Source organism: Ranitomeya imitator, chromosome 8 (assembly GCF_032444005.1).
Source record: "Ranitomeya imitator isolate aRanImi1 chromosome 8, aRanImi1.pri, whole genome shotgun sequence".
Taxonomy (NCBI): Eukaryota; Metazoa; Chordata; class Amphibia; order Anura; family Dendrobatidae; genus Ranitomeya; species Ranitomeya imitator.
In genome coordinates this window covers 105,332,484-105,356,314 of record NC_091289.1, presented here as the reverse complement: position 1 = coordinate 105,356,314, position 23,831 = coordinate 105,332,484, and the positions used below count along the sequence as shown (strand labels likewise).

General features: G+C 41.9%; 1 protein-coding gene across 10 annotated transcripts in view; it reads left to right on the top strand.

The window, feature by feature from the left end:
* PRG4 (proteoglycan 4) overlaps window positions 1–23,831 on the top strand; it is a 166,051-nt gene that overhangs the window by 126,218 nt on the left and 16,002 nt on the right. For 9 of the 10 annotated variants that reach the window (XM_069737250.1, XM_069737246.1, XM_069737253.1 and 6 more), the window contains 5 exons: window positions 567–644; window positions 955–1,065; window positions 1,209–1,604; window positions 7,938–8,666; window positions 10,251–10,331. In XM_069737250.1, coding sequence (XP_069593351.1) covers window positions 567–644; window positions 955–1,065; window positions 1,209–1,604; window positions 7,938–8,666; window positions 10,251–10,331 — 1,395 coding nt within the window. The remainder of the gene's footprint in view (window positions 1–566; window positions 645–954; window positions 1,066–1,208; window positions 1,605–7,937; window positions 8,667–10,250; window positions 10,332–23,831) is intronic. The other variant, XM_069737254.1, reaches the window with a different exon arrangement.

Sequence of the window (23,831 nt, the reverse complement as noted above, 5' to 3'; positions counted from 1 at the left end):
CCATTAAGGAAGAAAAAGAGGAGAGCGACCTTGGGACTGGTTTTAGTGTTCCTAATAAATGTGATGTTTTAATCGTACACCTATATTTGTAGTTGGAGGAACTACATTATCATTTGTTCTACAGCATATCATCTGTGCCTGGGCTGTTCTCCTTCGGAGATTACTCCAGAGCTCACCCAAATTTTTCCTCTGCAATAGGGAAATTTAGTTCACTAGCATCAGAAATGGAGATGGGAGTCAAATTAGGATCTTGTATAAATCCCACTGTCTTTTCCTTTGATATGTTTACGAATTTTAAAAATAGTTTAGCGTAACTTTTGAAATTCACTGCACAGTTGGTGGGTGGTGCCACACTCTGCAGGGCAAAAACAGCCATGGAGAGGACTGAAAAACAGCTCAGCATCCCCTTCTTTCTCAGAATCAATGGGGTCCATATCCTATCCATATATTTTATCAGATGATAAAAATCTATTAATAGAACTCATGCTCTATATTATTAGTAGTAATTGTGCAGAGATCTGAGACCATGAGAGCATAACTGTATTAACCCATTACTTTTTCACCAGACCCATTAAATCCAGGGAAAGGAAAAAAACAAAAAAAGAAACCAAAAAAGAAGGTTGACTCAGAAGAAGAAAGACAAGGTGATTATTGAGGGTCGCATGTGTCTTTGTTTTCAATTAAAAAAAAAAAACACACCATAGGTTATATAATTATATAAGATTTTATATTTATAATTTTGTAGAATCTTTTATAACTGCAGTGCTCAACCAACTATGTTGTTAGAGCCTAAAATGTGTTCCTTTACTTAAAGGGTCATGCCTTATGTTTTTATTTTATATCAACATGCCACTTGATCAGATGGTATAAGATGGTTACAAAAAACTCAATGCATACAATATGTCTTCTTCTAATTTCTTATTAATTATTCCATGTTTTAATCACTCATTATAGAAACTGTAGAAAGTGAGTTTTCAAGTTCATCAAGTTCATCATCCTCACATACTAGCAGTAAATCAAGTTCCAGAAGGTTATCAGGCAAAAATAAAAAGAAGAAGAATCCTGGTAAGAAAAAAAACAAGCACTGGTAATATAAATTTTACTGTTGCGGTAGTTTTGATACATACACAGTGAAATACATATGTATCTGCAATTTCTAAATAAAAAAGTTAAACAAATGCTATGATAAAATATATTTTGTCTTTAAGAACCAGAAGACCCATTAGCGCCTCCAAAGCGAAAAAAAGATAAAGATTCCCCTCCAACCCCTGAACCCACATTTAAAGTTGAAGGCTCTGGAGATGATGGCAGTGGAATGGACTTTCTGTCAACAACTAGATCAGCAACAACTTTAATGGTCCATTCAACTACAGCATCACAGACAACTAAGGAAATAAACCAAACTGAAGCAACAGTACAGCCAACAAAGTCCCCAACAGAAAGCCCCGCTGTAACTACAGAGAAGGAAAAGACTACTACCACCAATATTCTGACAACCAAAGAAGGAACTGAAAAAACTACAAATGCGATGACTACCTCCACTCAAAGTCCAACGACAGAGGAAAGAACCACCGAAAAAAGCACATCAACTGAACCACCACCAAGTAAGAATATTAAACACACAACTGAAATGAATGATTTGGAAGCATCAGTTATTGTAACACTTATTACTGTAGATGGAAACATAAATGATGCAACCACAGTGCCATCACAAGATGATGGATCCACTGTGAAAAAGCTGGAGAATTATACTGTAGGCAAAGGCATATCTAATTCTATGAATCCTTCAAGTGTGATGGAGATGGCTACAACCGAAAGAATCAATGGTAAAAATGGTATAGAAAGCACAATGAATCCAGGAATTACTCGACTTAGGACAGACAGTTTATCAAATTATGAGATTCCTACAGAAGTCAACAAGGAAACATCACCATATCATATAAGTAAATATGATCCTGCCAAATCAACAGCAAGAACATTCACAGTTCTAAGTAACACAGACAATACAGTGTCTGATAAAGGCAGAACAGAAGATAGAAAAACTACAAGGGAAGATATTAGAACAATTGTACAAACAAGTCCACCAGGAGTGAATCAGCTAATGATCAGTCCTGAGGCCACAAAATCACCAACAGAAAATGTAGTAACATGGCAGAAAATGCAATCTACTGAAGAAAAAAAATTCCCTTCTATAAGACCTAGCTTCGGCAACGTATTTAGCATGGCTACAACACTTTCTGAACATGTCTTAAGCACAACAATGTTAGATGAAATGCCTAGAACTGTATATGTCCATACTTTAGCTGAGACACAAAATATATTCCAAGGTCTGACTGAACTTTCACATGATTTCCCAACTGTTACCACTGAAGCAGCCAATTCACATGGTTTTCAGTTAACTACAGAGATTGCTAATAATCAATTGAGGCTCTCTCCTAGTGCATCTAGACTTACAACAGATATCAGATCTGAAAGTTTCCCACGGACAGGACCAAAGGACAGCATAACTCCTACAGAAAAAAATGCAAATAATATTTTAAGTACATTGGTATCAAAAGAGTCAAGTCAGGACCCAAAAACTGAAACAGACAAAAATACCTATAGAGAAGAAATGATAAACACGCCAGACACAATGGATACTTTAGAAATATTGCCAACTGAGAAAGCAACTTTTACTGAAGCTCAAAGTGTTAATGAGAAGCAAAATGCATCACAGCGAATAGGAGAAATATTACCTGACACTATAAAGTCAATGACTACAATTGCTGGTAGCAACAGAAACACAGCTCCATCAACAGCTGATACCATAAGCACAAAGTCTGAAAGCCACAGCCAAACCACAGCAGAGAAAATATCAAACAATCCTTTTACTGAAGCAAGCTCAGAGCAATCTAGATCAACAGAGGCTACACTTTTATCAACAGTGGGGGAACTGCACTCAACAATTCAGACCTTGAGGGAAAAACAAACATCATTTGATACCACATACATGCAAACCACAACAAAACCAAGCACAGGACAAACTGTCACTGAGACTCTTAAAACTATAGGGCCAATAGATGGTAAAACAAGCTCTGACATGGGTACAACTGAAAATACAGGACAGAGCAGGCCAGTAAGTGAAGCATCTAATCTTCATCACATGGTTAGTATGACAATAGAAAGTAAACCGTTCACAGAAGCTATTATAAACCATGTAGGAACACTTCCGACTGCCACAAACTTGGTAAAAGAGTCATCTGAGAGAATGTCCACTGAAACAATGCTAACACCTTCCATACTAGACATTCTTAAAACTACTCTATCAACCACCACTAGTGAAGTTTCTGATAAAGATGATGTTAAGATGACTACAATTACAGACATCACCAAACAACAAAGCACAGTTGACGTCCTGTCAACTTTGATCCCGAGTACAATATCTGCAACAGAATTATCTCCAACGGTTGGGACAAAGGAATCTTTGTCAATCTCGGGAACTGATCCTACACTTACATCTAAAGACACTGCAATATCATCTAACACAGCACAAACAATTACAGACATCACCAAACAACAAAGCACAGTTGACGTCCTGTCAACTTTAATCCCGAGTAAAATATCTGCAACAGAATTATCTCCAACGGTTGGGACAAAGGAATCTTTGTCAATTTCGGGAACTGATCCTACACTTACACCTAAAGACACTGCAATATCATCTAACACAGCACAAACAATTACAGACATCACCAAGCAACAGAGCACGGATGACGTCCAGACAACTTTAATCCCGAGTAAAATATCTGTAACAGAATTATCCCCAACAGTTGGGACCAAGGAATCTTTGTCAATCTCGGGAACTGATCCTACACTTACACCTAAAGACACTGCAATATCATCTAACACAGCACAAACAATTACAGACATCTCTAAGCAACAAAGCACAGATGACGTCCAGTCAACTTTAATCCCGAGTAAAATATCTGCAACAGAATTATCTCCAACTGTTGGGACAAAGGAATCTTTGTCAATCTCGGGAACTGATCCTGCACTTACATCTAAAGACACTGCAATATCATCTAACACAGCACAAACAATTACAGACATCACCAAACATCAAAGCACAGATGACGTCCAGTCAACTTTAATCCCGAGTAAAATATCTGCAACAGAATTATCTCCAACAGTTGGGACAAAGGAATCTTTCTCAATCTCGGGTACTGATCCTACACTTACATCCAAAAATTTTACAGTATCATCTAAAACAGCTCACTCCATTTCACTGCAGACCACAGATATCACTAAACAGCAAAACACAGATGGCATCCAGTCAACCATAAACCCCAGTCAAATATCTGCAACAGAATTATCCCCAACAGTTAGGACCAGGGAAACCTTCTCACCCAAGGTAACTGATCCTGCACTTACATCTAAAGACACAGCAATATCATCTAACACAGCACAAACAATTACACTGCAGACTACACATATCACTAAACAGCAAAAAACAGATGACATGCTATCCGCTACAAGCTCCAATAAAGTAGCGGAGACAGAATTATCCCCAACAGTTGAAATCAAGAAATCTTTTTCTACAGAGGGATCTTATTCTACACTTACATCTAAAGACAAAATAATACCATCTAGCACAGCACAAGCAATTACACTGCAGGCCACAGACATCACCAAACGACAAAACACAGATGGCATCCAATCAACCTTATCAGTCAAGGAATCATTCTCAAGAACGGGAACTGATCCTACACTTACATCCAAAGATACTATAGTATCATCTAATACAGCACAAGCAATTACACCACAGCCCACAGACATCAAACAACCAAACACAGATGACACACAGTCATCTTTATTCCCCAGTAAAATATCAGCAACAGAATTATCTTCAACTGTTGAAAATATAGAAATAGGACAAAGCACCAAACCAACAAGTGATAGTGGCCAACATTCATTTTCTACTGAGAGCGTTAGTACACTGCAGGCCACAGGCGTAACCATGCAACAAAGCACAGATGACGTCCAATCGACTTTAATCCCGAGTAAAATATCTGTAACAGAATTATCCCCAACAGTTGGGACCAAGGAATCTTTGTCAGTCTCAAGAACTAATCCTACACTTACATCTAAAGACACTGCAATATCATCTAACACAGCCCACACAATTACAGACGTCACCAAACAACAAAGCACAGATGACGCCCAGTCGACTTTAATCCCGAGTAAAATGTCTGCAACAGAATTATCCCCAACTATTGGGACCAAGGAATCTCTCTCAATAGCGGCTACTGATCAGACACTTACATCCAAAGATTTTACAGTATCATCCAAAACTGCTCAATCTATTTCACTGCAGACCACAGATATCACTAAACAGCAAAACACAGATGGCATCCAGTCAACTTTAACCCCCAGTAAAATAACTCTAACAGAACAATCCCCAATAACTGATAACAAGGAATCTTTCTCAGCAGAAACAACTGATTCTGCACATACTGCTAAAGACACTGTAATAATACCATCTAGCACAACACAAACAATTACAATTCAGACTACAGACATCACTAGACAACAAAGCACAGATCACGTCCAGTCAATTTTAACACCCAGTGAAATATCTTTGACCGAATTACCATCAACAATTGGGACCAGGGACTCCTCCACACAGGATGGAATTAATCTTACACTTACATCTGCATTAGTATCTAACACAGCACAAACAATTACACTGCAGACCACAGACACCTCTAAACAACCGAACACCGATGATGTACTGTCCACTGTAACCCCCAGTAAAATATCCTCAACTGAATTATCCCCAACAGTTGGGACCAGGGAATCTTTCTCTATAGCAGGAACTGATCTTACACATACACCTAAAGATACTCTAGTATCTAACACAGCACAAGCAATTACACTGCAGACCACAGACATCACCAAACAGCAAAGCACAGACGACATCCAATCAACCTTATCAGCCAAGGAATCATCCTCAATAACAGGAACTGACCCTGCACTTACATCTAATACAGCACAAGCAATTACACTGCAGACCACAGACATCACCAAACAGCAAAGCACAGATGGCATCCAATCAACCTTATCAGCCAAGGAATCATTCTCAATAACAGGAACTGATCCTGCACTTACATCTAAAGATACCATAGTATCATCTAAGACAGCACAAGCAATTACACCACACACCACCAAACAGCAAAGCACAGATGGCATCCAATCGACCTTATCAGCCAAGGAATCATCCTCAATAACAGGAACTGACCCTGCACTTACATCTAATACAGCACAAGCAATTACACTGCAGACCACAGACATCACCAAACAGCAAAGCACAGATGGCATCCAATCAACCTTATCAGCCAAGGAATCATCCTCAATAACAGGAACTGACCCTGCACTTACATCTAAAGATACCATAGTATCATCTAACACAGCACAAGCAATTACACCACACACCACCAAACAACAAAGCACAGATGGCATCCAATCGACCTTATCAGCCAAGGAATCATTCTCAATAATAGGAACTGACCCTGCACTTACATTTAAAGATACCATAGTATCATCTAATACAGCACAAGCAATTACACCACAGCCCACAGACATCACCAAACAACAAAGCACAGATGACGCCCAGTTGTCTTTATCCCCCAGTAAAATAACTGCTGCAGAATTATCTCCAACTATTGAAAATGTAGAACTAGAAGAAAGCACCACAAGTGATAGTGGCCAACATTTATTTTCCAGTGAGAGCGCTAGTACACTGCAGGCCACAGGCATAACCATGCAACAAAGCACAGATGACATCCATTCAACTATAAATCCCAGTAAAATATCTGTAACAGAATTATCCCCAACAGTTGAGATTAAGGAATCTTTCTCGACAGAGGAATCATATTCTACACTTACATCTAAAGATACAATACTAACATCTAACACAGCACAATCAATTACACTGCAGGCCACAGACATCACTAAACAAAAGACAGATTACGTCCAATCGACTTTATCACCGAGTGAAATAACTACAACAGAAGCGTCCAAAACCACTGACAACAAGGAATCTTTCTCCATAGAGAAGACGGATTCGACTCATGCACCTAAAGACACAACATCTAACACAGGACAAACAATTACACTGCAGGCCACAGACATCACTATTCAGCACAACACAGATGATATCAAGTTGACTGTAACCCCCAGTAAATTTATTACAACAGAATTAACCCCAACTGCTGAAAATCTAGAAATTGAAAAAGGCACCCCAACATCTGTCAGTTATAGCAGCCACCATTCATCTTCCAGTGAGCGGGATCTTCTTCCTACTACAAGACATACTAATCCTATTGACAGCACAGTAGCTACATCTGATGCAGATGTTTTAGGAATTACTTCCACAGATGACAGACAGACAGAGAGAACATATGAAACCTCCCAAACATCAGATGCAACAATGGATAGCTTAGTCATCACCACCATGCAAGCACCATTGTCAGAATCCCATCATAGTGGCTTTACACACCTTACCTTACCTACCACTGAAGATGCAACAAACAAAAATACACCGACTTCCACATCATTTAGATTGCTGGACAAATACTACACATCAGCAGATTTTGCTAGAGCTAGGACTATGTCCCATACAGATACAACTGGAGCTCAGGGTTTAGATACTGAAAATGAGTCAGTAAGCAGTGAATCTACTGACTCATTTTCAGCTACGATGAAGGATGACTTATTGGGTACTGTCCGTGATGTAGATTCAAGCAGAATTAAGACTACCCATGGGCTAATCACTGCAGGTCCAATGTATTCAGAGCTTCCCCATAGCACAAATGCCCCTTCTGAATTTACCAATAACGCGCTTGACCAAAACACTGACTATTTCATGGCAAATACTAATATAATGCCTTTCTCTACCACAGCTACTACTCAGAAAAGTGAACAAGCACAAACCACAGTGATCACAGAATCAACCACAACGCATTCAGATCACACTATTCCATCAGAAAGCAACATAAAAGGGACAAGTATTGAACCACAGCAAATACTGACTACTAAGCAATCTGTTATATTGACAACGTCACAGCCTGGAGATGAGTCTGAGGTTTCTACAATTACGAGCAAAGCTGAAAATGAACCAACTCCAACTAAAGAATCAGACGACATGAAAATGACCACCAAGTCCATAAATCCAACAAAAACACCTAAACCCAGAGGTAGTCCTACAAACAGGCCACTGAATCCTGAAGAGATGGAAAATATTAAACCCACCAACCCTTCCACAACTAACCCATACCACATTTGTGACTTGCTTAAAGAAGAAGCAATAAAATTGAGTATTTCAGATGATGACCTTCCACGAGTCAACGAAATATGTACTGAGATGCAGCAACTTTATCCCCTTGTAAGTACGCCATCTCCAGACGTAAAGCAGCCTGACACAGGTGATAGAGATATTCCCTCCAGCTACCCACATGAGATAACGCCTAACGGGAATCAACCACCAGGAACAAGAATCATTCAGATTGTAGATGAAATATATCGGAGGATGGATAACTCACCAATGGCAAATTTAACAGGTGTACATAGCTACACTATACATAGACCATCAATATGGGTATTACTACGTAATAAAATCAGAAGTTCTAACGGTAAGTATAATGTCAGAGTTGCCCCTTTTACTACTTCACAACATTTTCACACTATATATTTAAGTTATTGTTGTGTACTGAGATGCTCATCTTAATTGGTCAGACTCTGTTCACACAAGCATTATGGAGTCTGTTAATATCTAAATCATAACAGCTTTGTTGAGCTTTGTTTTTTCATATTCATACTATGAAGTCCATTGGACTGCTCTTAATTATATTATATTTGAAAGGGAAAATATTTTAGTGCTACAGACTGCTCTTCATAGCATCAGAAACATTGTTAGGACAAGTTGATGGAGATTCTCAATGCAAATGTGAACAGAGCCCGACACTATGTCTCAGTATGCACATGTGCAGAAAATGTTGCAGTGTTTTCCTAAAGTTATATTTTCTATTTCTAATGCATAAATTAATAAATGTATACATGTGTCCATAACATACTAACTATATTCCCTGTGTCTACATCTTTGACTAAATAGTTATATTTGGAACTGGAGAGTGAGATATTAATAAATTGTTATAATAATGACAACAGCTATATCTAAGTATTACTTATAGTAGATTTCCTGTTTCCATATGTCTAAAGAATGAGACAGATGAAGATTTACAGTACTTGACATTATCATTCAGAAACGTTAGAAAAGGAATGTGAATTTGTATCCGTAATTTACAGAAGCACTCCTATCAAAATGTTATGGGCTAATTCAGTGTGAATGTGCAGTGCTTAGCATAAATGCATGGAATGAGAAGGGGTTTTCTTTAAGTAATGCCCCTTTATAGTCAACTCGGTGCTGGACACCTGTTTAATAATAATTAGACTTATCTGTGGTTGAATTATTGTTGATTAGAATTTTGCAGTCTAATCTTTCATTGAGATGTACTCATTTTTGCAACTTTGTCTTGAACTAATTTGTTAGAAAAATTAATTTTTTTGGGTGTGCAAAACAACAAATCTTGTTTGCAACCAAGGGCCCACATTTGTGGGGGTATTTTGTAGCATGGTATCCCATAGAAAGTAATGATTCTGAAAGAAACTATAGGTTTTCTGACAAATCTATCCATTTCTGCTGTGCACTGTATGCGTAGTGTAGGTGTATTAATATACTCACCGATGCCATCTCCTCCTGGTTCCAGTGCTGTACATTATGACTATTCTGACTTCCTTACAAAGACTAGGGTTTAAGTTTGAGTTGGAAGTTGCTATTGCAATGTATGGAGCCTCGTTATGATTCTAAAGATTTGTATTGTAAAAGCGACTTCTGGTTCACACACAAACTCCAGTATTATCTGAAGAGTCGAAACTTCAGTCACATAACACAAGAGCGCTGGTGGACACCAGAGAAGTCGGTGGTCGGTGAATATTTTAGCACTCCTACAATATACTACATGTAAAATAACACACATTTAATCCATAACACATTTATGGGAGTGCTTTTTAATGAAAACAAAATGTGGATAATAAGCTCCCAAACACCAGTTGAAATATTACGTGGCTGCACATTCAAACAAAGAGGAAAGGAATTAATCTAAAAAGGGAATTATGTCTAACAACCATGTAAATGTTATGTAAATGTTCCACTCTAGACCCACAGAAGAATCTGTGCAATGGGCAGCCAGTCGATGGGATAACTACTCTGCAAAATGGATCCATGGTTGCTTTTCGGGGTAAGTTAATTGAAAAAGAAAAGCTTTACTACAAAAAGTATACTCAGGCACCCGACCAGCGTTTCACAGTTGCTTTGTCAGGGGTCCTGAGCATATACTCAGTAAGGTGACAGACCTTCTTACTACTATGGGGAAGGAAATGAAAGGTTGGGTAGTTGAAGCAGCTCCAGTAGTAGTAAGATGGCAGCAGGATTATTGCAGAAGACTTTTGCGAAAAAGTGAGTTCCAATAGTGGGAGACAATGAAAACATGCTGAGAAATGGGGCAGTATGGGGGATACTTGAGAGAAATCTTAGAGGCAATTAGGTGAGGAACGTTGAAGAGCAGAGGATAAAAGAAGATCTTATGAGGACCGTAGATTACATTTAGGGAAGTAAAAGGAGATTCTTTTTGGAGATGTATGGAGGTGACAGATTATGGACAGCCATGTAAAACATTGTATGTAATTTAAAATAAATTCGCTGAAAATATTACCAGAGGGAAGAGGCAAAGGAGTAGCAAAGGGAGAGATGGACTAATCAGGCAATGGAGTTAAGTATGCACTGGAGAGGTGTGAGAGTGTTAGCTTTGAAGCCACATAGGAAGATATTTTAGTAGTCAAGGTGGGAGATGATGAGGAAATATACTAACATTTTAGTTGTTTCAGGTTTGAGTAAAGGACGAATTATGAAAATATTTTTAAGTTGCAGTTGGCAAATGGTGGTAAGGTTTTGAATGTGTGGTTTGTAGGACAGAGCAGAGCCAAAAGTTTCAAAGAGGCAGCAGACTTGTGATACAGGCATGCTATTATTATTATTTATTGTTATAGCGCCATTTATTCCACGGCACTTTACATGTAAAGAGGGGTATACATACAGTAATAAAAACAAGTACAATAATCTTAAACAATACAAGTCATAACTGGTACAGGAGGAGAGAGGACCCTGCCTGCGAAGGCTCACAATCTACAAGGGATGGGTGTGAATACAGTAGGCGAGGGTAGAGCTGGTCATGCAGTGGTTTGGTCGATCGGTGGTTACTGCAGGTTATAGGCTTGTCGGAAGAGGTGGGTCTTCAGGCTCTTTTTGAAGGTTTTGATGGTAGGTGAAAGTGATATGTTGTGGTAGAGGCTTCCAGAGTAGGGGTGATGCGCGAGAGAAAACTTGTATGCGATTGTGGGAAGAGGAGATAAAAGGGGAATAGAGAAGGAGATCTTGTGAAGATCGGAGGTTGCGTGCAGGAAAGTACCGGGAGACGAGGTCACAGATGTATGGAGGAGACAGGTTGTGGATGGCTTTGTATGTCATGGTTAGGGTTTTGTACTGGAGTCTCTGGGGAATGGGGAGCCAGTGAAGGGATTGACAGGGAAGAAGCTGGGGAACAGCGGGGGGACAGGTGGATTAGTCGGGCAGCAGAGTTTAGAATAGATTGGGGGGTGCGAGAGTGTTCGAGGGGAGGCCACAGGGCAGGAGGTTGCAGTAGTCAAGGCGAGAGATGATGAGGGCATGGACTAGGGTTTTTGCAGATTCTTGGTTGAGGAATGAACGGATTCATGAAATATTTTTGAGTTGAAGTTGGCAGGAAGTGGAAAGGGCTTGGATATGTGGTTTGAAGGAGAGATCAGCGTCAAGGATTACCCTGAGGCAGCGAGCTTGTGGGACTGGGGAGAGTAAGCAGCCATTTACTGTATGGATAGGTTCGTTGGGGGGTCATGTGAGATGGGGGAAAGATGATGAATTCTGTTTTGTCCATGTTAAGTTTCAGAAATCTAGCGGAGAATAAGGATGAAATAGTGGAAGGAGGTTGGTGATATCTGGTCCAGAGATGTAGATCTGTGTGTCATCAGCATAGAGATGATACTGAAAGCCATGAGATTCTATGAGCTGTCCCAGGCCAAAGGTGTAAATGGAGAAGAGCAGGGGCCCTAGGACTGAACCTTGTGGGACTCCAAAAGATAGGGGGCGAGGTGAGGAGGTGGTGTATGAGTGGGAGACGCTGAATGTCTGGTCTGTTAGGTATGATGAGATCCAGGATAGGGCCAAGTCTGTGATGCCAAGGGATGAGAGGGTCTGTAATAATAGGGAATGGTCCACTGTGTCAAAGGCAGCCGATAGGTCCAGGGGGAGGAGGACAGAGTAGTGTCGCTTGCTCTTGGCGGTTAAGAGGTCATTGGTGACCTTAGTAAGGGCAGTTTCAGTGGAGTGGTGTGACCGGAAGCCAGATTTTAAGCGGTCGAAGAGGGAGCAAGAAGAGAGATAGGAGGACAGTTCAAGATAGACGTGTTGTTCCAGTAGCTTGTAGGCATAGGGGAGAAGTGATAAAGGGTGATAGCTGGATACAGAGGATGGGTCAAGAGAGGGCTTTTTGAGGATAGGTGTGATGGAGGCATGTTTAAAGCTTGAGGGGAAAACACCAGTTGTTAGTGATAGGTTGAAGAGATGGGTTAGGGTTGGGATGAAGACTGTGTTGAGGATTGGGATGAAGTGGGATGGGATCAGGTCAAGTGCACAGGTGGTGAGAAGTGATCTTGAGAGTAGAGTGGAGAGTCAATCTTCTGTAATGGTGGAGAAGTTAGTTTTGGAGGTGGAGGGCTGGGAAGTCGGGAGGAAGGGCTCTGGGGGTTGTTGACCAAAACTGTCTCTGATGTTATCAATCTTCTGCTTGAAAAATGAAGTCTTCAGCTGAGATGAGTGGGGAGGGAGGAGGTGCTGGGGGACAGAGGAGAGAATTGAAGGTGTTAAATAACTGTGAGACAGGGAGGATATGAGAGATGAGAAGTAGGTTTGTTTAGCTGTGGCAAGTGTGGTCTTGAAGGTAGTGAGGGACTGCTTGAATGTGATGAATGTCATGATCCCAATGGCAAGGGATCACAAAAGGACAAGCATAAATATAGAACAAGCTCTAGGGTGATGGAAACTGAGCTTACCGCGCTCCTAAACCTAACCACACAACTAGCAGTAGCCGGGGAATGTGCCTACGATGATCCTAGACGTCTCGCTCCAGCCGAAGAACTAACTTCCCCTATAAGAAGAAATACAGACCTCACTTGCCTCCAGAGAAACACCCCACAGAAATAGCAGCCCCCCACATGTAATAACGGTGAAATGAGAGGAAATCACAAACGTAGAGATGAAAACAGAATCAGCAAAAATGAGGCCCACTAAAGCTAGATAGCAGAGGATACAAAAGTGAACTGCGCGGTCAGCGAAAAACCCTTCAAAAAACCATCCTGAAATTACTTGAACTCATGTGCCAACTCATGGAACATGAGGAGTAATTTCAGCCCACTAGAGCTACCAGCAGCAAGAATCACATAACTGCAAGCTGGACTAAGACAAAATGAAAACAAAACATAGAACCGGAAAATCAAAACTTAGCTTGTCCAGAAGATCACAGGTGAAGGGAGCAGAGGTAAACAGACACGCTGATTACATTGATAGCCGGCGAGGAAATGACAAGAAAGCCAGGTTAAATAGGAAACTCCCATATCCTGATAGAACAGGTGGACACCAGAGACCGCAGAAAACACAAGTCACCCAGTACCATCTGTAACCACCAGAGGGAGCCCAAAAACAGAATCCACAACAGTACCCCCCCCCTTGAGGAGGGGTCACCGAACCCTCACGAGAACCACCAGGGCGACCAGGATGAGCCCTATGAAATGCACGGACCAAATCAGCAGCATGAACATCAGAGGCAACCACCCAAGAATTATCCTCCTGACCATAACCCTTCCACTTGACCAAATATTGGAGTTTCCGTCTGGAAACACGAGAATCCAAGATCTTCTCCACAACATACTCCAATTCTCCCTCCACCAGCACCGGAGCAGGAGGTTCAAGCGAAGGAACAACAGGTACCTCATACTTCCGCAACAACGACCGATGGAACACATTATGAATAGCAAACGATGCCGGGAGATCCAAACGAAACGACACAGGGTTAAGAATTTCCAAGATCCTATAGGGACCGATGAACCGAGGCTTGAACTTAGGAGAAGAGACCTTCATAGGAACAAAACGAGAAGACAACCACACCAAGTCCCCAACACGAAGTCGAGGACCCACACGGCGACGGCGATTAGCAAACTGCTGAGCCCTCTCCTGGGACAACTTCAAATTGTCCACCACATGACTCCAAATCTGATGCAACATATCCACCACCATGTCCACTCCAGGACAATCAGAAGGCTCCACCTGACCAGAGGAAAAACGAGGATGAAACCCCGAATTACAAAAGAAAGGAGAAACCAAGGTAGCAGAACTAGCCCGATTATTAAGGGCAAATTCGGCAAGCGGCAAAAAGGTAACCCAGTCATCCTGATCAGCAGAAACAAAACACCTTAAATAAGTTTCCAAGGTCTGATTAGTTCGTTCCGTCTGGCCATTCGTCTGAGGATGGAATGCAGACGAAAAGGACAAATCAATGCCCATCTTAGCACAGAACGTCCGCCAAAATCTAGACACAAACTGGGATCCCCTGTCAGAAACGATGTTCTCCGGAATCCCATGCAAACGAACCACGTTCTGAAAAAACAGAGGGACCAACTCAGAGGAGGAAGGTAACTTAGGCAAGGGTACCAGATGAACCATCTTAGAAAAGCGGTCACACACAACCCAGATGACGGACATTTTTTGAGAGACAGGGAGATCCGAAATAAAGTCCATGGAAATGTGCGTCCAAGGCCTCTTCGGGATAGGCAAAGGTGACAACAATCCACTGGCGCGAGAACAGCAAGGCTTAGCCCGAGCGCAAACTTCACAAGACTGCACAAAAGAACGCACATCCCTCGACAAGGAAGGCCACCAAAAAGACCTGGCCACCAAGTCTCTAGTACCAAATATTCCAGGATGACCTGCCAACGCAGAAGAATGGACCTCGGAGATGACTCTACTGGTCCAATTATCCGGAACAAACAGTCTTTCAGGCGGACAACGATCAGGTTTATCCGCCTGAAACTCCTGCAAAGCACGTCGCAAGTCTGGGGAGACAGCCGACAAAATCACCCCATCCCTAAGGATACCAGTGGGCTCAGAATTTCCAGGGAAGTCAGGCACAAAACTCCTAGAAAGAGCATCCGCCTTCACATTCTTTGAACCTGGCAGGTATGAAACCACAAAATCGAAACGGGAGAAAAACAGTGACCAACGAGCCTGTCTAGTATTCAGACGCTTGGCAGACTCAAGGTAAATCAGATTTTTGTGATCAGTCAAGACCACCACACGATGTCTAACACCCTCAAGCCAATGACGCCACTCCTCAAATGCCCACTTCATGGCCAAAAGCTCCCGATTACCAACATCATAATTCCGCTCAGTGGGCAAAAACTTTCTAGAAAAGAACGCACATGGCTTCATCACTGAGCAATCGGAGCTTCTCTGCGACAAAACCACCCCCGCTCCAATCTCGGAAGCATCAACCTCAACCTGAAAAGGAAGCGAAACATCTGGCTGACGCAACACAGGAGCAGTAGAAAACCGGCGCTTAAGTTCCTGAAAGGCCTCCACAGCCGCAGGAGACCAATCAGCAACATCAGCACCCTTCTTAGTCAAATCCGTCAAAGGCTTAACAACACTAGAAAAATTAGTTATGAAACGACGATAAAAATTAGCAAAGCCCAAGAACTTCTGTAGACTCTTAAGAGATGTAGGCTGCGTCCAGTCACAAATAGCCTGAACCTTGACGGGATCCATCTCAATAGTAGAAGGGGAAAAAATATACCCCAAAAAAGAAATCTTCTGGACTCCAAAGAGACACTTTGAACCTTTTACAAACAAAGAATTGGCCCGCAGGACCTGAAACACCTTCCTGACCTGCTGAACATGGGACTCCCAGTCATCAGAAAAAACCAAAACATCATCCAAATACACAATCATAAATTTATCCAGGTATTCACGGAAAATATCGTGCATAAAGGACTGGAAGACAGAAGGAGCATTAGAAAGTCCAAAAGGCATCACCAAATACTCAAAATGGCCCTCAGGCGTATTAAATGCGGTTTTCCACTCATCACCCTGCTTTATCCGCACAAGATTATACGCACCCCGAAGATCAATCTTAGTGAACCATTTAGCCCCCTTAATGCGAGCGAACAAATCAGTCAACAATGGCAAAGGATACTGATATTTGACTGTAATCTTATTCAAAAGACGGTAATCTATACAAGGCCTCAAGGAACCATCTTTTTTGGCCACGAAAAAAAAACCTGCTCCCAAAGGGGACGAAGATGGACGGATATGTCCCTTTTCCAAGGACTCCTTAACATAATCCCGCATAGCAGTATGCTCTGGCACTGACAGATTGAACAAACGTCCTTTAGGAAATTTACTGCCAGGAATCAAATCTATAGCACAATCGCAATCCCTGTGAGGAGGAAGCGAATTGAGCTTAGGCTCCTCAAAAACATCCCGATAATCAGACAAAAATACAGGAACCTCAGAAGGAGTAGATGAAGCGATAGAAATCGGAGGTGCATCATCATAAACCCCCTGACATCCCCAGCTTAACACAGACATCGTTTTCCAGTCCAAGACTGGGTTATGAGTTTGTAACCATGGCAGACCAAGCACTAAGACATCATGTAAATTATACAGTGCGAATCACCTCCTGATGAACGGGAGTCATACGCATGGTCACTTGTGTCCAGTACTGAGGTTTGTTCATAGCCAAAGGTGTAGAGTCAATTCCTTTCAAAGGAATAGGGACTTCCAGAGGCTCCAGACTAAACCCACAGCGGTTGGCAAATGACCAATCCATAAGACTCAGGGCAGCGCCTGAATCCACATAGGCATCGACGGAAATGGCTGATAATGAACAAATCAGAGTCACAGACAGAATGAACTTAGACTGTAAAGTACTAATGGCAACAGACTTATCAACCTTTTTTGTGCGTTTAGAGCATGCTGATATAACATGAGCTGAATCACCACAATAAAAACACAACCCATTTTTCCGCCTATAGTTTTGCCGTTCACTTCTGGACTGAATTCTATCACATTGCATTGTCTCAAGTGCCTGTTCAGAAGACACCGCCAAATGGTGCACAGGTTTGCGCTCCCGTAAACGCCGATCAATCTGAATAGCCATAGTCATAGACTCATTCAGACCTGTAGGCGCAGGGAACCCCACCATAACATCTTTAATGGCCTCAGAAAGGCCATCTCTGAATCTTGCAGCCAGGGCGCACTCATTCCACTGAGTAAGCACCGACCATTTCCGAAATTTCTGACAATATATTTCTGCTTCATCTTGCCCCTGAGAGAGAGCCAATAAAGCTTTTTCAGCCTGAATCTCTAGGTTAGGTTCCTCATAGAGCAAACCCAATGCCAGAAAAAACGCATCCACATTGAGCAACGCAGGATCCCCTGGTGCCAATGCAAATGCCCAATTCTGAGGGTCACCCCGCAGGAAAGATATAACAATTTTGACTTGCTGAGCAGGGTCTCCAGAGGAGCGAGATTTCAAAGAAAGAAACAAGTTGCAATTGTTCCTAAAATTCAGAAAACTAGATCTATCTCCAGAAAAAAACTCTGGGATAGGAATTCTAGGTTCAGACATAGGAGCATGTACAACAAAATCTTGTATATTTTGAACCTTAGCAGCAAGATTATTCAGGCTGGAAGCCAAACTCTGGACGTCCATGATAAACAGCTGAGGTCAGAGCCATTCAAGGATTAAGAGGAGGTAAGACGCAGCCAGGCTGCAATTAAGGCTAGGCAGCAAACTCTGAGGGGAGAAAAAAAAAAAAAAAAAACTTCCTCAGACTACTTTTCCTCCTACTTCAGCCAATACGATTACCACTTTCGGGCCGGCTATACTGTCATGATCCCAATGGCAAGGGATCACAAAAGGACAAGCATAAATATAGAACAAGCTCTAGGGTGATGGAAACTGAGCTGACCGCGCTCCTAAACCTAACCACACAACTAGCAGTAGCCGGGGAACGTGCCTACGATGATCCTAGACGTCTCGCTCCAGCCGAAGAACTAACTTTCCCTATAAGAAGAAATACAGACCTCACCTGGCTCCAGAGAAACACCCCACAGAAATAGCAGCCCCCCATATGTAATAACGGTGAAATGAGAGGAAATCACAAACGTAGAGATGAAAACAGAATCAGCAAAAATGAGGCCCGCTAAAGCTAGATAGCAGAGGATACAAAAGTGAACTGCGCGGTCAGCGAAAAACCCTTCAAAAAACCATCCTGAAATTACTTGAACTCATGTGCCAACTCATGGAACATGAGGAGTAATTTCAGCCCACTAGAGCTACCAGCAGCAAGGATCACATAACTGCAAGCTGGACTAAGACAAAATGAAAACAAAACATAGAACCGGAAAATCAAAACTTAGCTTGTCCAGAAGATCACAGGCGAAGGGAGCAGAGGTAAACAGACACGCTGATTACATTGATAGCCGGCGAGGAAATGACAAGAAAGCCAGGTTAAATAGGAAACTCCCATATCCTGATAGAACAGGTGGACACCAGAGACCGCAGAAAACACAAGTCACCCAGTACCATCTGTAACCACCAGAGGGAGCCCAAAAACAGAATCCACAACAGATGAAGTGCTCGTTGGAGTGGGATCTTTTCCATCTGCACTCAGCAGCCCTGGAAGCTCGCCTCAGTTCTTTGATCAGGCTGGTGTGCCAGGGCTGTCTGTTGATTTTGCGAGCTTTGGTATGTGTAAGTGGGGCAGTAGATTCCAAAGCTGCAGCTATTGTGGTGTTATATAGAGCGGCAGCGTCATCCGCATTGTGTAAGGAACTTATATCTGTGAGAGGGAGGAGGGATTCAGAGAATGAGTGTAGGTCAAGGTGTTTAAGATTTCTGTGAGGGTGTGAAAGTTTGTGGGGTGGGGATTGTAGATATGGAGTGGAGAGGGAAGAGAATGTGAGAAGGTTGTGGTCAGAGAGAGGAAGAGGTGAGTTAGAAAGGTTAGATAGGGAGCAGAGGCGACTGAAGATGAGGTCCAGTGTGTGGCCATCTTTGTGGGTGGCTATAGAAGACCATTGAGTGAGGCCGAAGGAGGAAGTGAGAGGTAGAAGCTTAGTGGCAGATGAGAGGGAAGTGTCAATGGGGAAGTTGAAGTAGACCATGATGATAGTAGGGATGTCCGCGGAAAGGAAATGAAGTAGCCAAGTGGTGAAGTGGTCAAAGAAGGTGGTGGCTTGCCCTGGGGGGCGGTAGATGACAGCCAGTTGGAGGTTGGAGGGGGAGTAGATGCGCACAGAGTGCACCTCAAAGGAAGGGAGGGTAATAGAGGTTGGCAGTGGGATTGGGGTGAAGGAGCAGGTATCTGACAGGAGAAAACCAACTCCTCCACCATGTTTGCTGCTGGGGCGGGGGATGTGAGAAAGGTGGAAGCCACCATACGAAAGTGCAGCATGAGAGACTGTGTCAGAAGGGGTGAGCCAGGTTTCGGTGATGGCGAGGAAGGAAAGTTTGGTAGTAACAAAAAAATCATGGATGTAGGAAAGCTTGTTGAAGACAGAGCGAGCGTTCCACAGAGCTCCTGTTAGTGGGACTGGGGAAGCGGGGGCTGGGTGAATAGGTATAAGGTTAGAGAGGTTACGGAAGGTTGTGATAGAGCGTGGATGGGAGTTAGAAATGACTGTGGGAATGTGTTGAGGAGGACCAGGATTTGGAGAGATATCACCAGCAGTGAGAAGTAGCAGAGAAAGTGTTAGCAGGTGGGAGCAGAAGAGGACATGAGATACACCATATATAAAGTACATTATATACAATCTATACTATCTATATGTATATTATATACTATGTAATATACTTAAAGACAATGTATACTATATGCAAAATGTTGGCATGAATGACGTATACAGTCTATACTATATTCAGACAATGGACACTGCATACAATCTATACTATAACTAATATCCACTATATAGAGACAATGTATACTATATACAAAATCTATGCAGAAATAATTTATACAATCTATACCACATATGCAATCTGTACTATAAACAGACAATCTATACTATATACAGTTAATCTACATCATACAAAGACAATGCACACTATATATAATCTAAACAATATAAAATATGCATTATATGGAGTGGGGAAAATAAGTATTTGGTACACCTATGTTTTGCAAGTTTTACCACCTACAAAGAATGGAGAGGTCTGTAAGCATCTGCTACCACTGTCGAGTGTCTCGCGGTGAACTCGTACGACCTGTCTGGCGTCACTGCAAGCATGAGAACGTTCTCATGCTCACAGTGCCATCAGGAAGATCCTGGGAGTTCACAGTCAATTAACTCACTTCACCTTTCTGACGTCTGCGTGAGCGCCAAAAGATATTTTCCCATGGCGCTCGCGATAACATCAAATCGGTACCAGAGATGTCAGTGTCTGTGTGTGTAATATGTGTGGCACACATGTGGCAACTGTGTGCCGGGTGTGTGCTGCATCAGTACCACATGGTGGGCGCCAGGGAAGCAGCGGTACAGTAAATGCTGGACCCCGATGCCTGCTGCTAAAGACAACTCTCATCATTCCCCTGTTGTGCCGGCAATCAGCACGAGGAGGGGAGAATGAAGAGTTGTATTCAAGTGAGAACAATGCGCGCGGTGGCTGATGGGACAATTACTCTCATCACCCTACACCTGCTGCTAACAACAACAATGAGAGCAGGAGCCGCTGATGGGAGCATTCATCAACCGCCTCTTGTGTTATACATAAATAAATACATGAAAAAAAATGGTGTTGCTTCCGCCGTATTTTCTATAACCAGCCAGGCAAAACTGACAGCTGGGGCTGCAACCCTCAGCTGTCAGTGTGAGTAAGGCTGGTTATAAAGAATAGAGGGGTCCCCGCGCCGTATTTTTTAAAATTATTTAAATTAATTTTAAAAAATGGCATGGAGTCCCCCCATTTTTGACAACCAACCGTGCTAAAGCAGACAGATGCGGACTGGTATTCTCAGGTTGGTAAGGGGTTATGGATATTGACCCTGCCCCCCCCATCACAGCATAAAAATAGTAGCCTGCCACTGCCCAGAAAATGCATATCTAGTAGATATGCCAATTCTTGTGCTTGCCTGACTCTTTCCGCTTGCTCTGTAGCGGTGGCAAGTGGGGTTCATATTTGTGGTGTTGATGTCACCTTTGCATTGTCAGGTGACATCAAACCCACGGATTACTAATGGAGAGGCGTCTATAAGCACCTATCCATTACTAATCCTATAGTTATGTGGTAAGTAAATGGTAAATAAAGACACAGCAAGAATAAAGTCCTTGATTAGAAATAAAACAAAACTTACTTTTCCATTTTTATTTAAAAATAACAAACACAGTTAGGCTGGAGTCACACTCAGCATAAGACAATACAGTCCGTATATTACGGCCATAATACGCTGAAAAGTCCCCAAAATAGTGGTCCTCCGTAGGCAGGGTGTTTCAGCGTTTTTTGCGCAATACGGTGACAAACGCAGCATGCTGCGATTTTCTACAGCCGTAGAAAGCCGTATAATACTGATCAGTAAAATACGGCAGATAGGAGCAGGCGCATAGAGAATAATTGGGACGTTTGTTAGGCGAGTTTTATGGACGTATTTTCTGCACTCATACGTCCGTAAAACTCGCTAGTGTTACTCCAGCCTTATACTCACCTAAAGCCTAATTCCAGTGAATCCCTCGTTCTCCTGTAATAAAACTCAAACAAAAAAACTACAATATCCCTCATCTCTCCATCATTTTGTCCCACGCCGTAATCCACATCTGGGGATTAACCCCTTTCCGACATCAGGCGTAATAGTACACCAAAGTCAGAAACCCTCCCTTTGATTCGGGCTCAGGCGGTGAGTGTTTTGAACAGCTGACATGTGCACGGAATAGCTGATCCATTTGTTCACCGATGGGTTGGCATGACAACTAGAGGTCTCATGAAGACCTCTATGGTTATCAACCCCAGTGGTCGGTGCTCATAGCTACTGAGTAATTCTGCTACATATAGGCGAACTGATCATCGCCTGTATGTAGCAGAGTCAATCGGGTTATGGCAGCTTCTAATCTCCCATTGACACTATTGAAGCATGTCATAACTTAAGTAAAAAAATGTTTTTAAAAATATTAGAAAATGGCGCAATTTTTTTCACAACTTAGATAAGAAAGAAACCAGAAATGTTTGGTGTCTATGAACTCGTAATGACCTGGAGAATTATAGTAGCGGGTCAGTTTTAGCTTTTAGTGAACCTAGTTAAAAAGCAAAATGAAAAACAACTGTGGGATTGCACTTTTTTTGCAATTTCAATACATTTGGAAGGTTTTCCTGTTTTCCAGTACATGATATGTTATAACCAATAGTGTCATTCAAAAGTACAGCTTGTCCCGCAAAAAACAAGCCCCTGACATAGCCATATTAATGGAAAAATATCATTTATGGCTCTGGGAAGAAGGGGAGAAAAAAACGAAAATACCTCTGGTCATAAAGGGGTTAATAGTTTTCAACCTGGACAGTGCCAAGATGCGACCGTCCAGGCTGAGTACCACTGGTGAATGATCTGCTGCAAGTGCAGCATCAGTGACTAGCGGTGATGTCATCAAGCTTACCTCCAGTCACTGAGGCTGCATTCCCAGCAGGGCTGAGCTGCTGTGATCTCAGCACCATGTGAAAAAGTCAGTAATGAGGTCACTGCAGTTCAAGCTCAGTGTCTTCACAGCAGATCACCTTGAGAAAAATTCCAAGTGAAATTGCAAAAAAGTGCAATCCCACAGTTGTTTTTGTTTTTTGTTTTTTTACCATGTTCACTAAATGCTACATCTGACCTGCTATTATGATTCTTCAGATCATTACGAGTTCACAGACACCAAGCATGTCTAGGTTCTTTTTTATTTAAGTGGTTAAAAAAAAATCCAAAATGTAAAAAAAAAAAAAAAATTGCATCATATTCCGATACTCGTAGCGTCTCTATTTTTCGTGATCTCGGGTTGGGCAAGGGCTTATCTTTTGTGTGCCGAGCTGACATTTTTCATGATACCATTTTGGTGCAGATACAATCTTTTGATTGCCCGTTATTTTATTTGCATTTTAATGCAATGTTGCGGCGACCAAAAAAAGTAATTCTGGCATTTTGAATTTTTTTTTTCATTATGCCATTTAGTAATCAGATAAAAAAAAATTATATTGATAGATCAGGCGATTCTGAATGCGGCAATGCCAAATATGTGTATGCTTGATTTTTTTTATTGTTTTATTTTGAATGGGGTAAAAGTTGGGTGATTTGAACTTTTTTATATATATATTTTTTTTAATATTTTTAAAAACATTATTTTTTTACTTTTGGCATCTCCATGGGAGACTAGAAGCTGCCATAACCCGATCGGCTCTGGTACATACAGGCGATGATCAGATCGGTTGTATGTAACAGAATTGATCACTTTCTATGAACGCCGACCACCGGGCGGCGCTCATAGCAATCCTGCAGTGACAACCTTAGGGTATGTGTCCACATTCAGGATTGCATCAGGATTTGGTCAGGATTTTATGCAGGTAAAATCC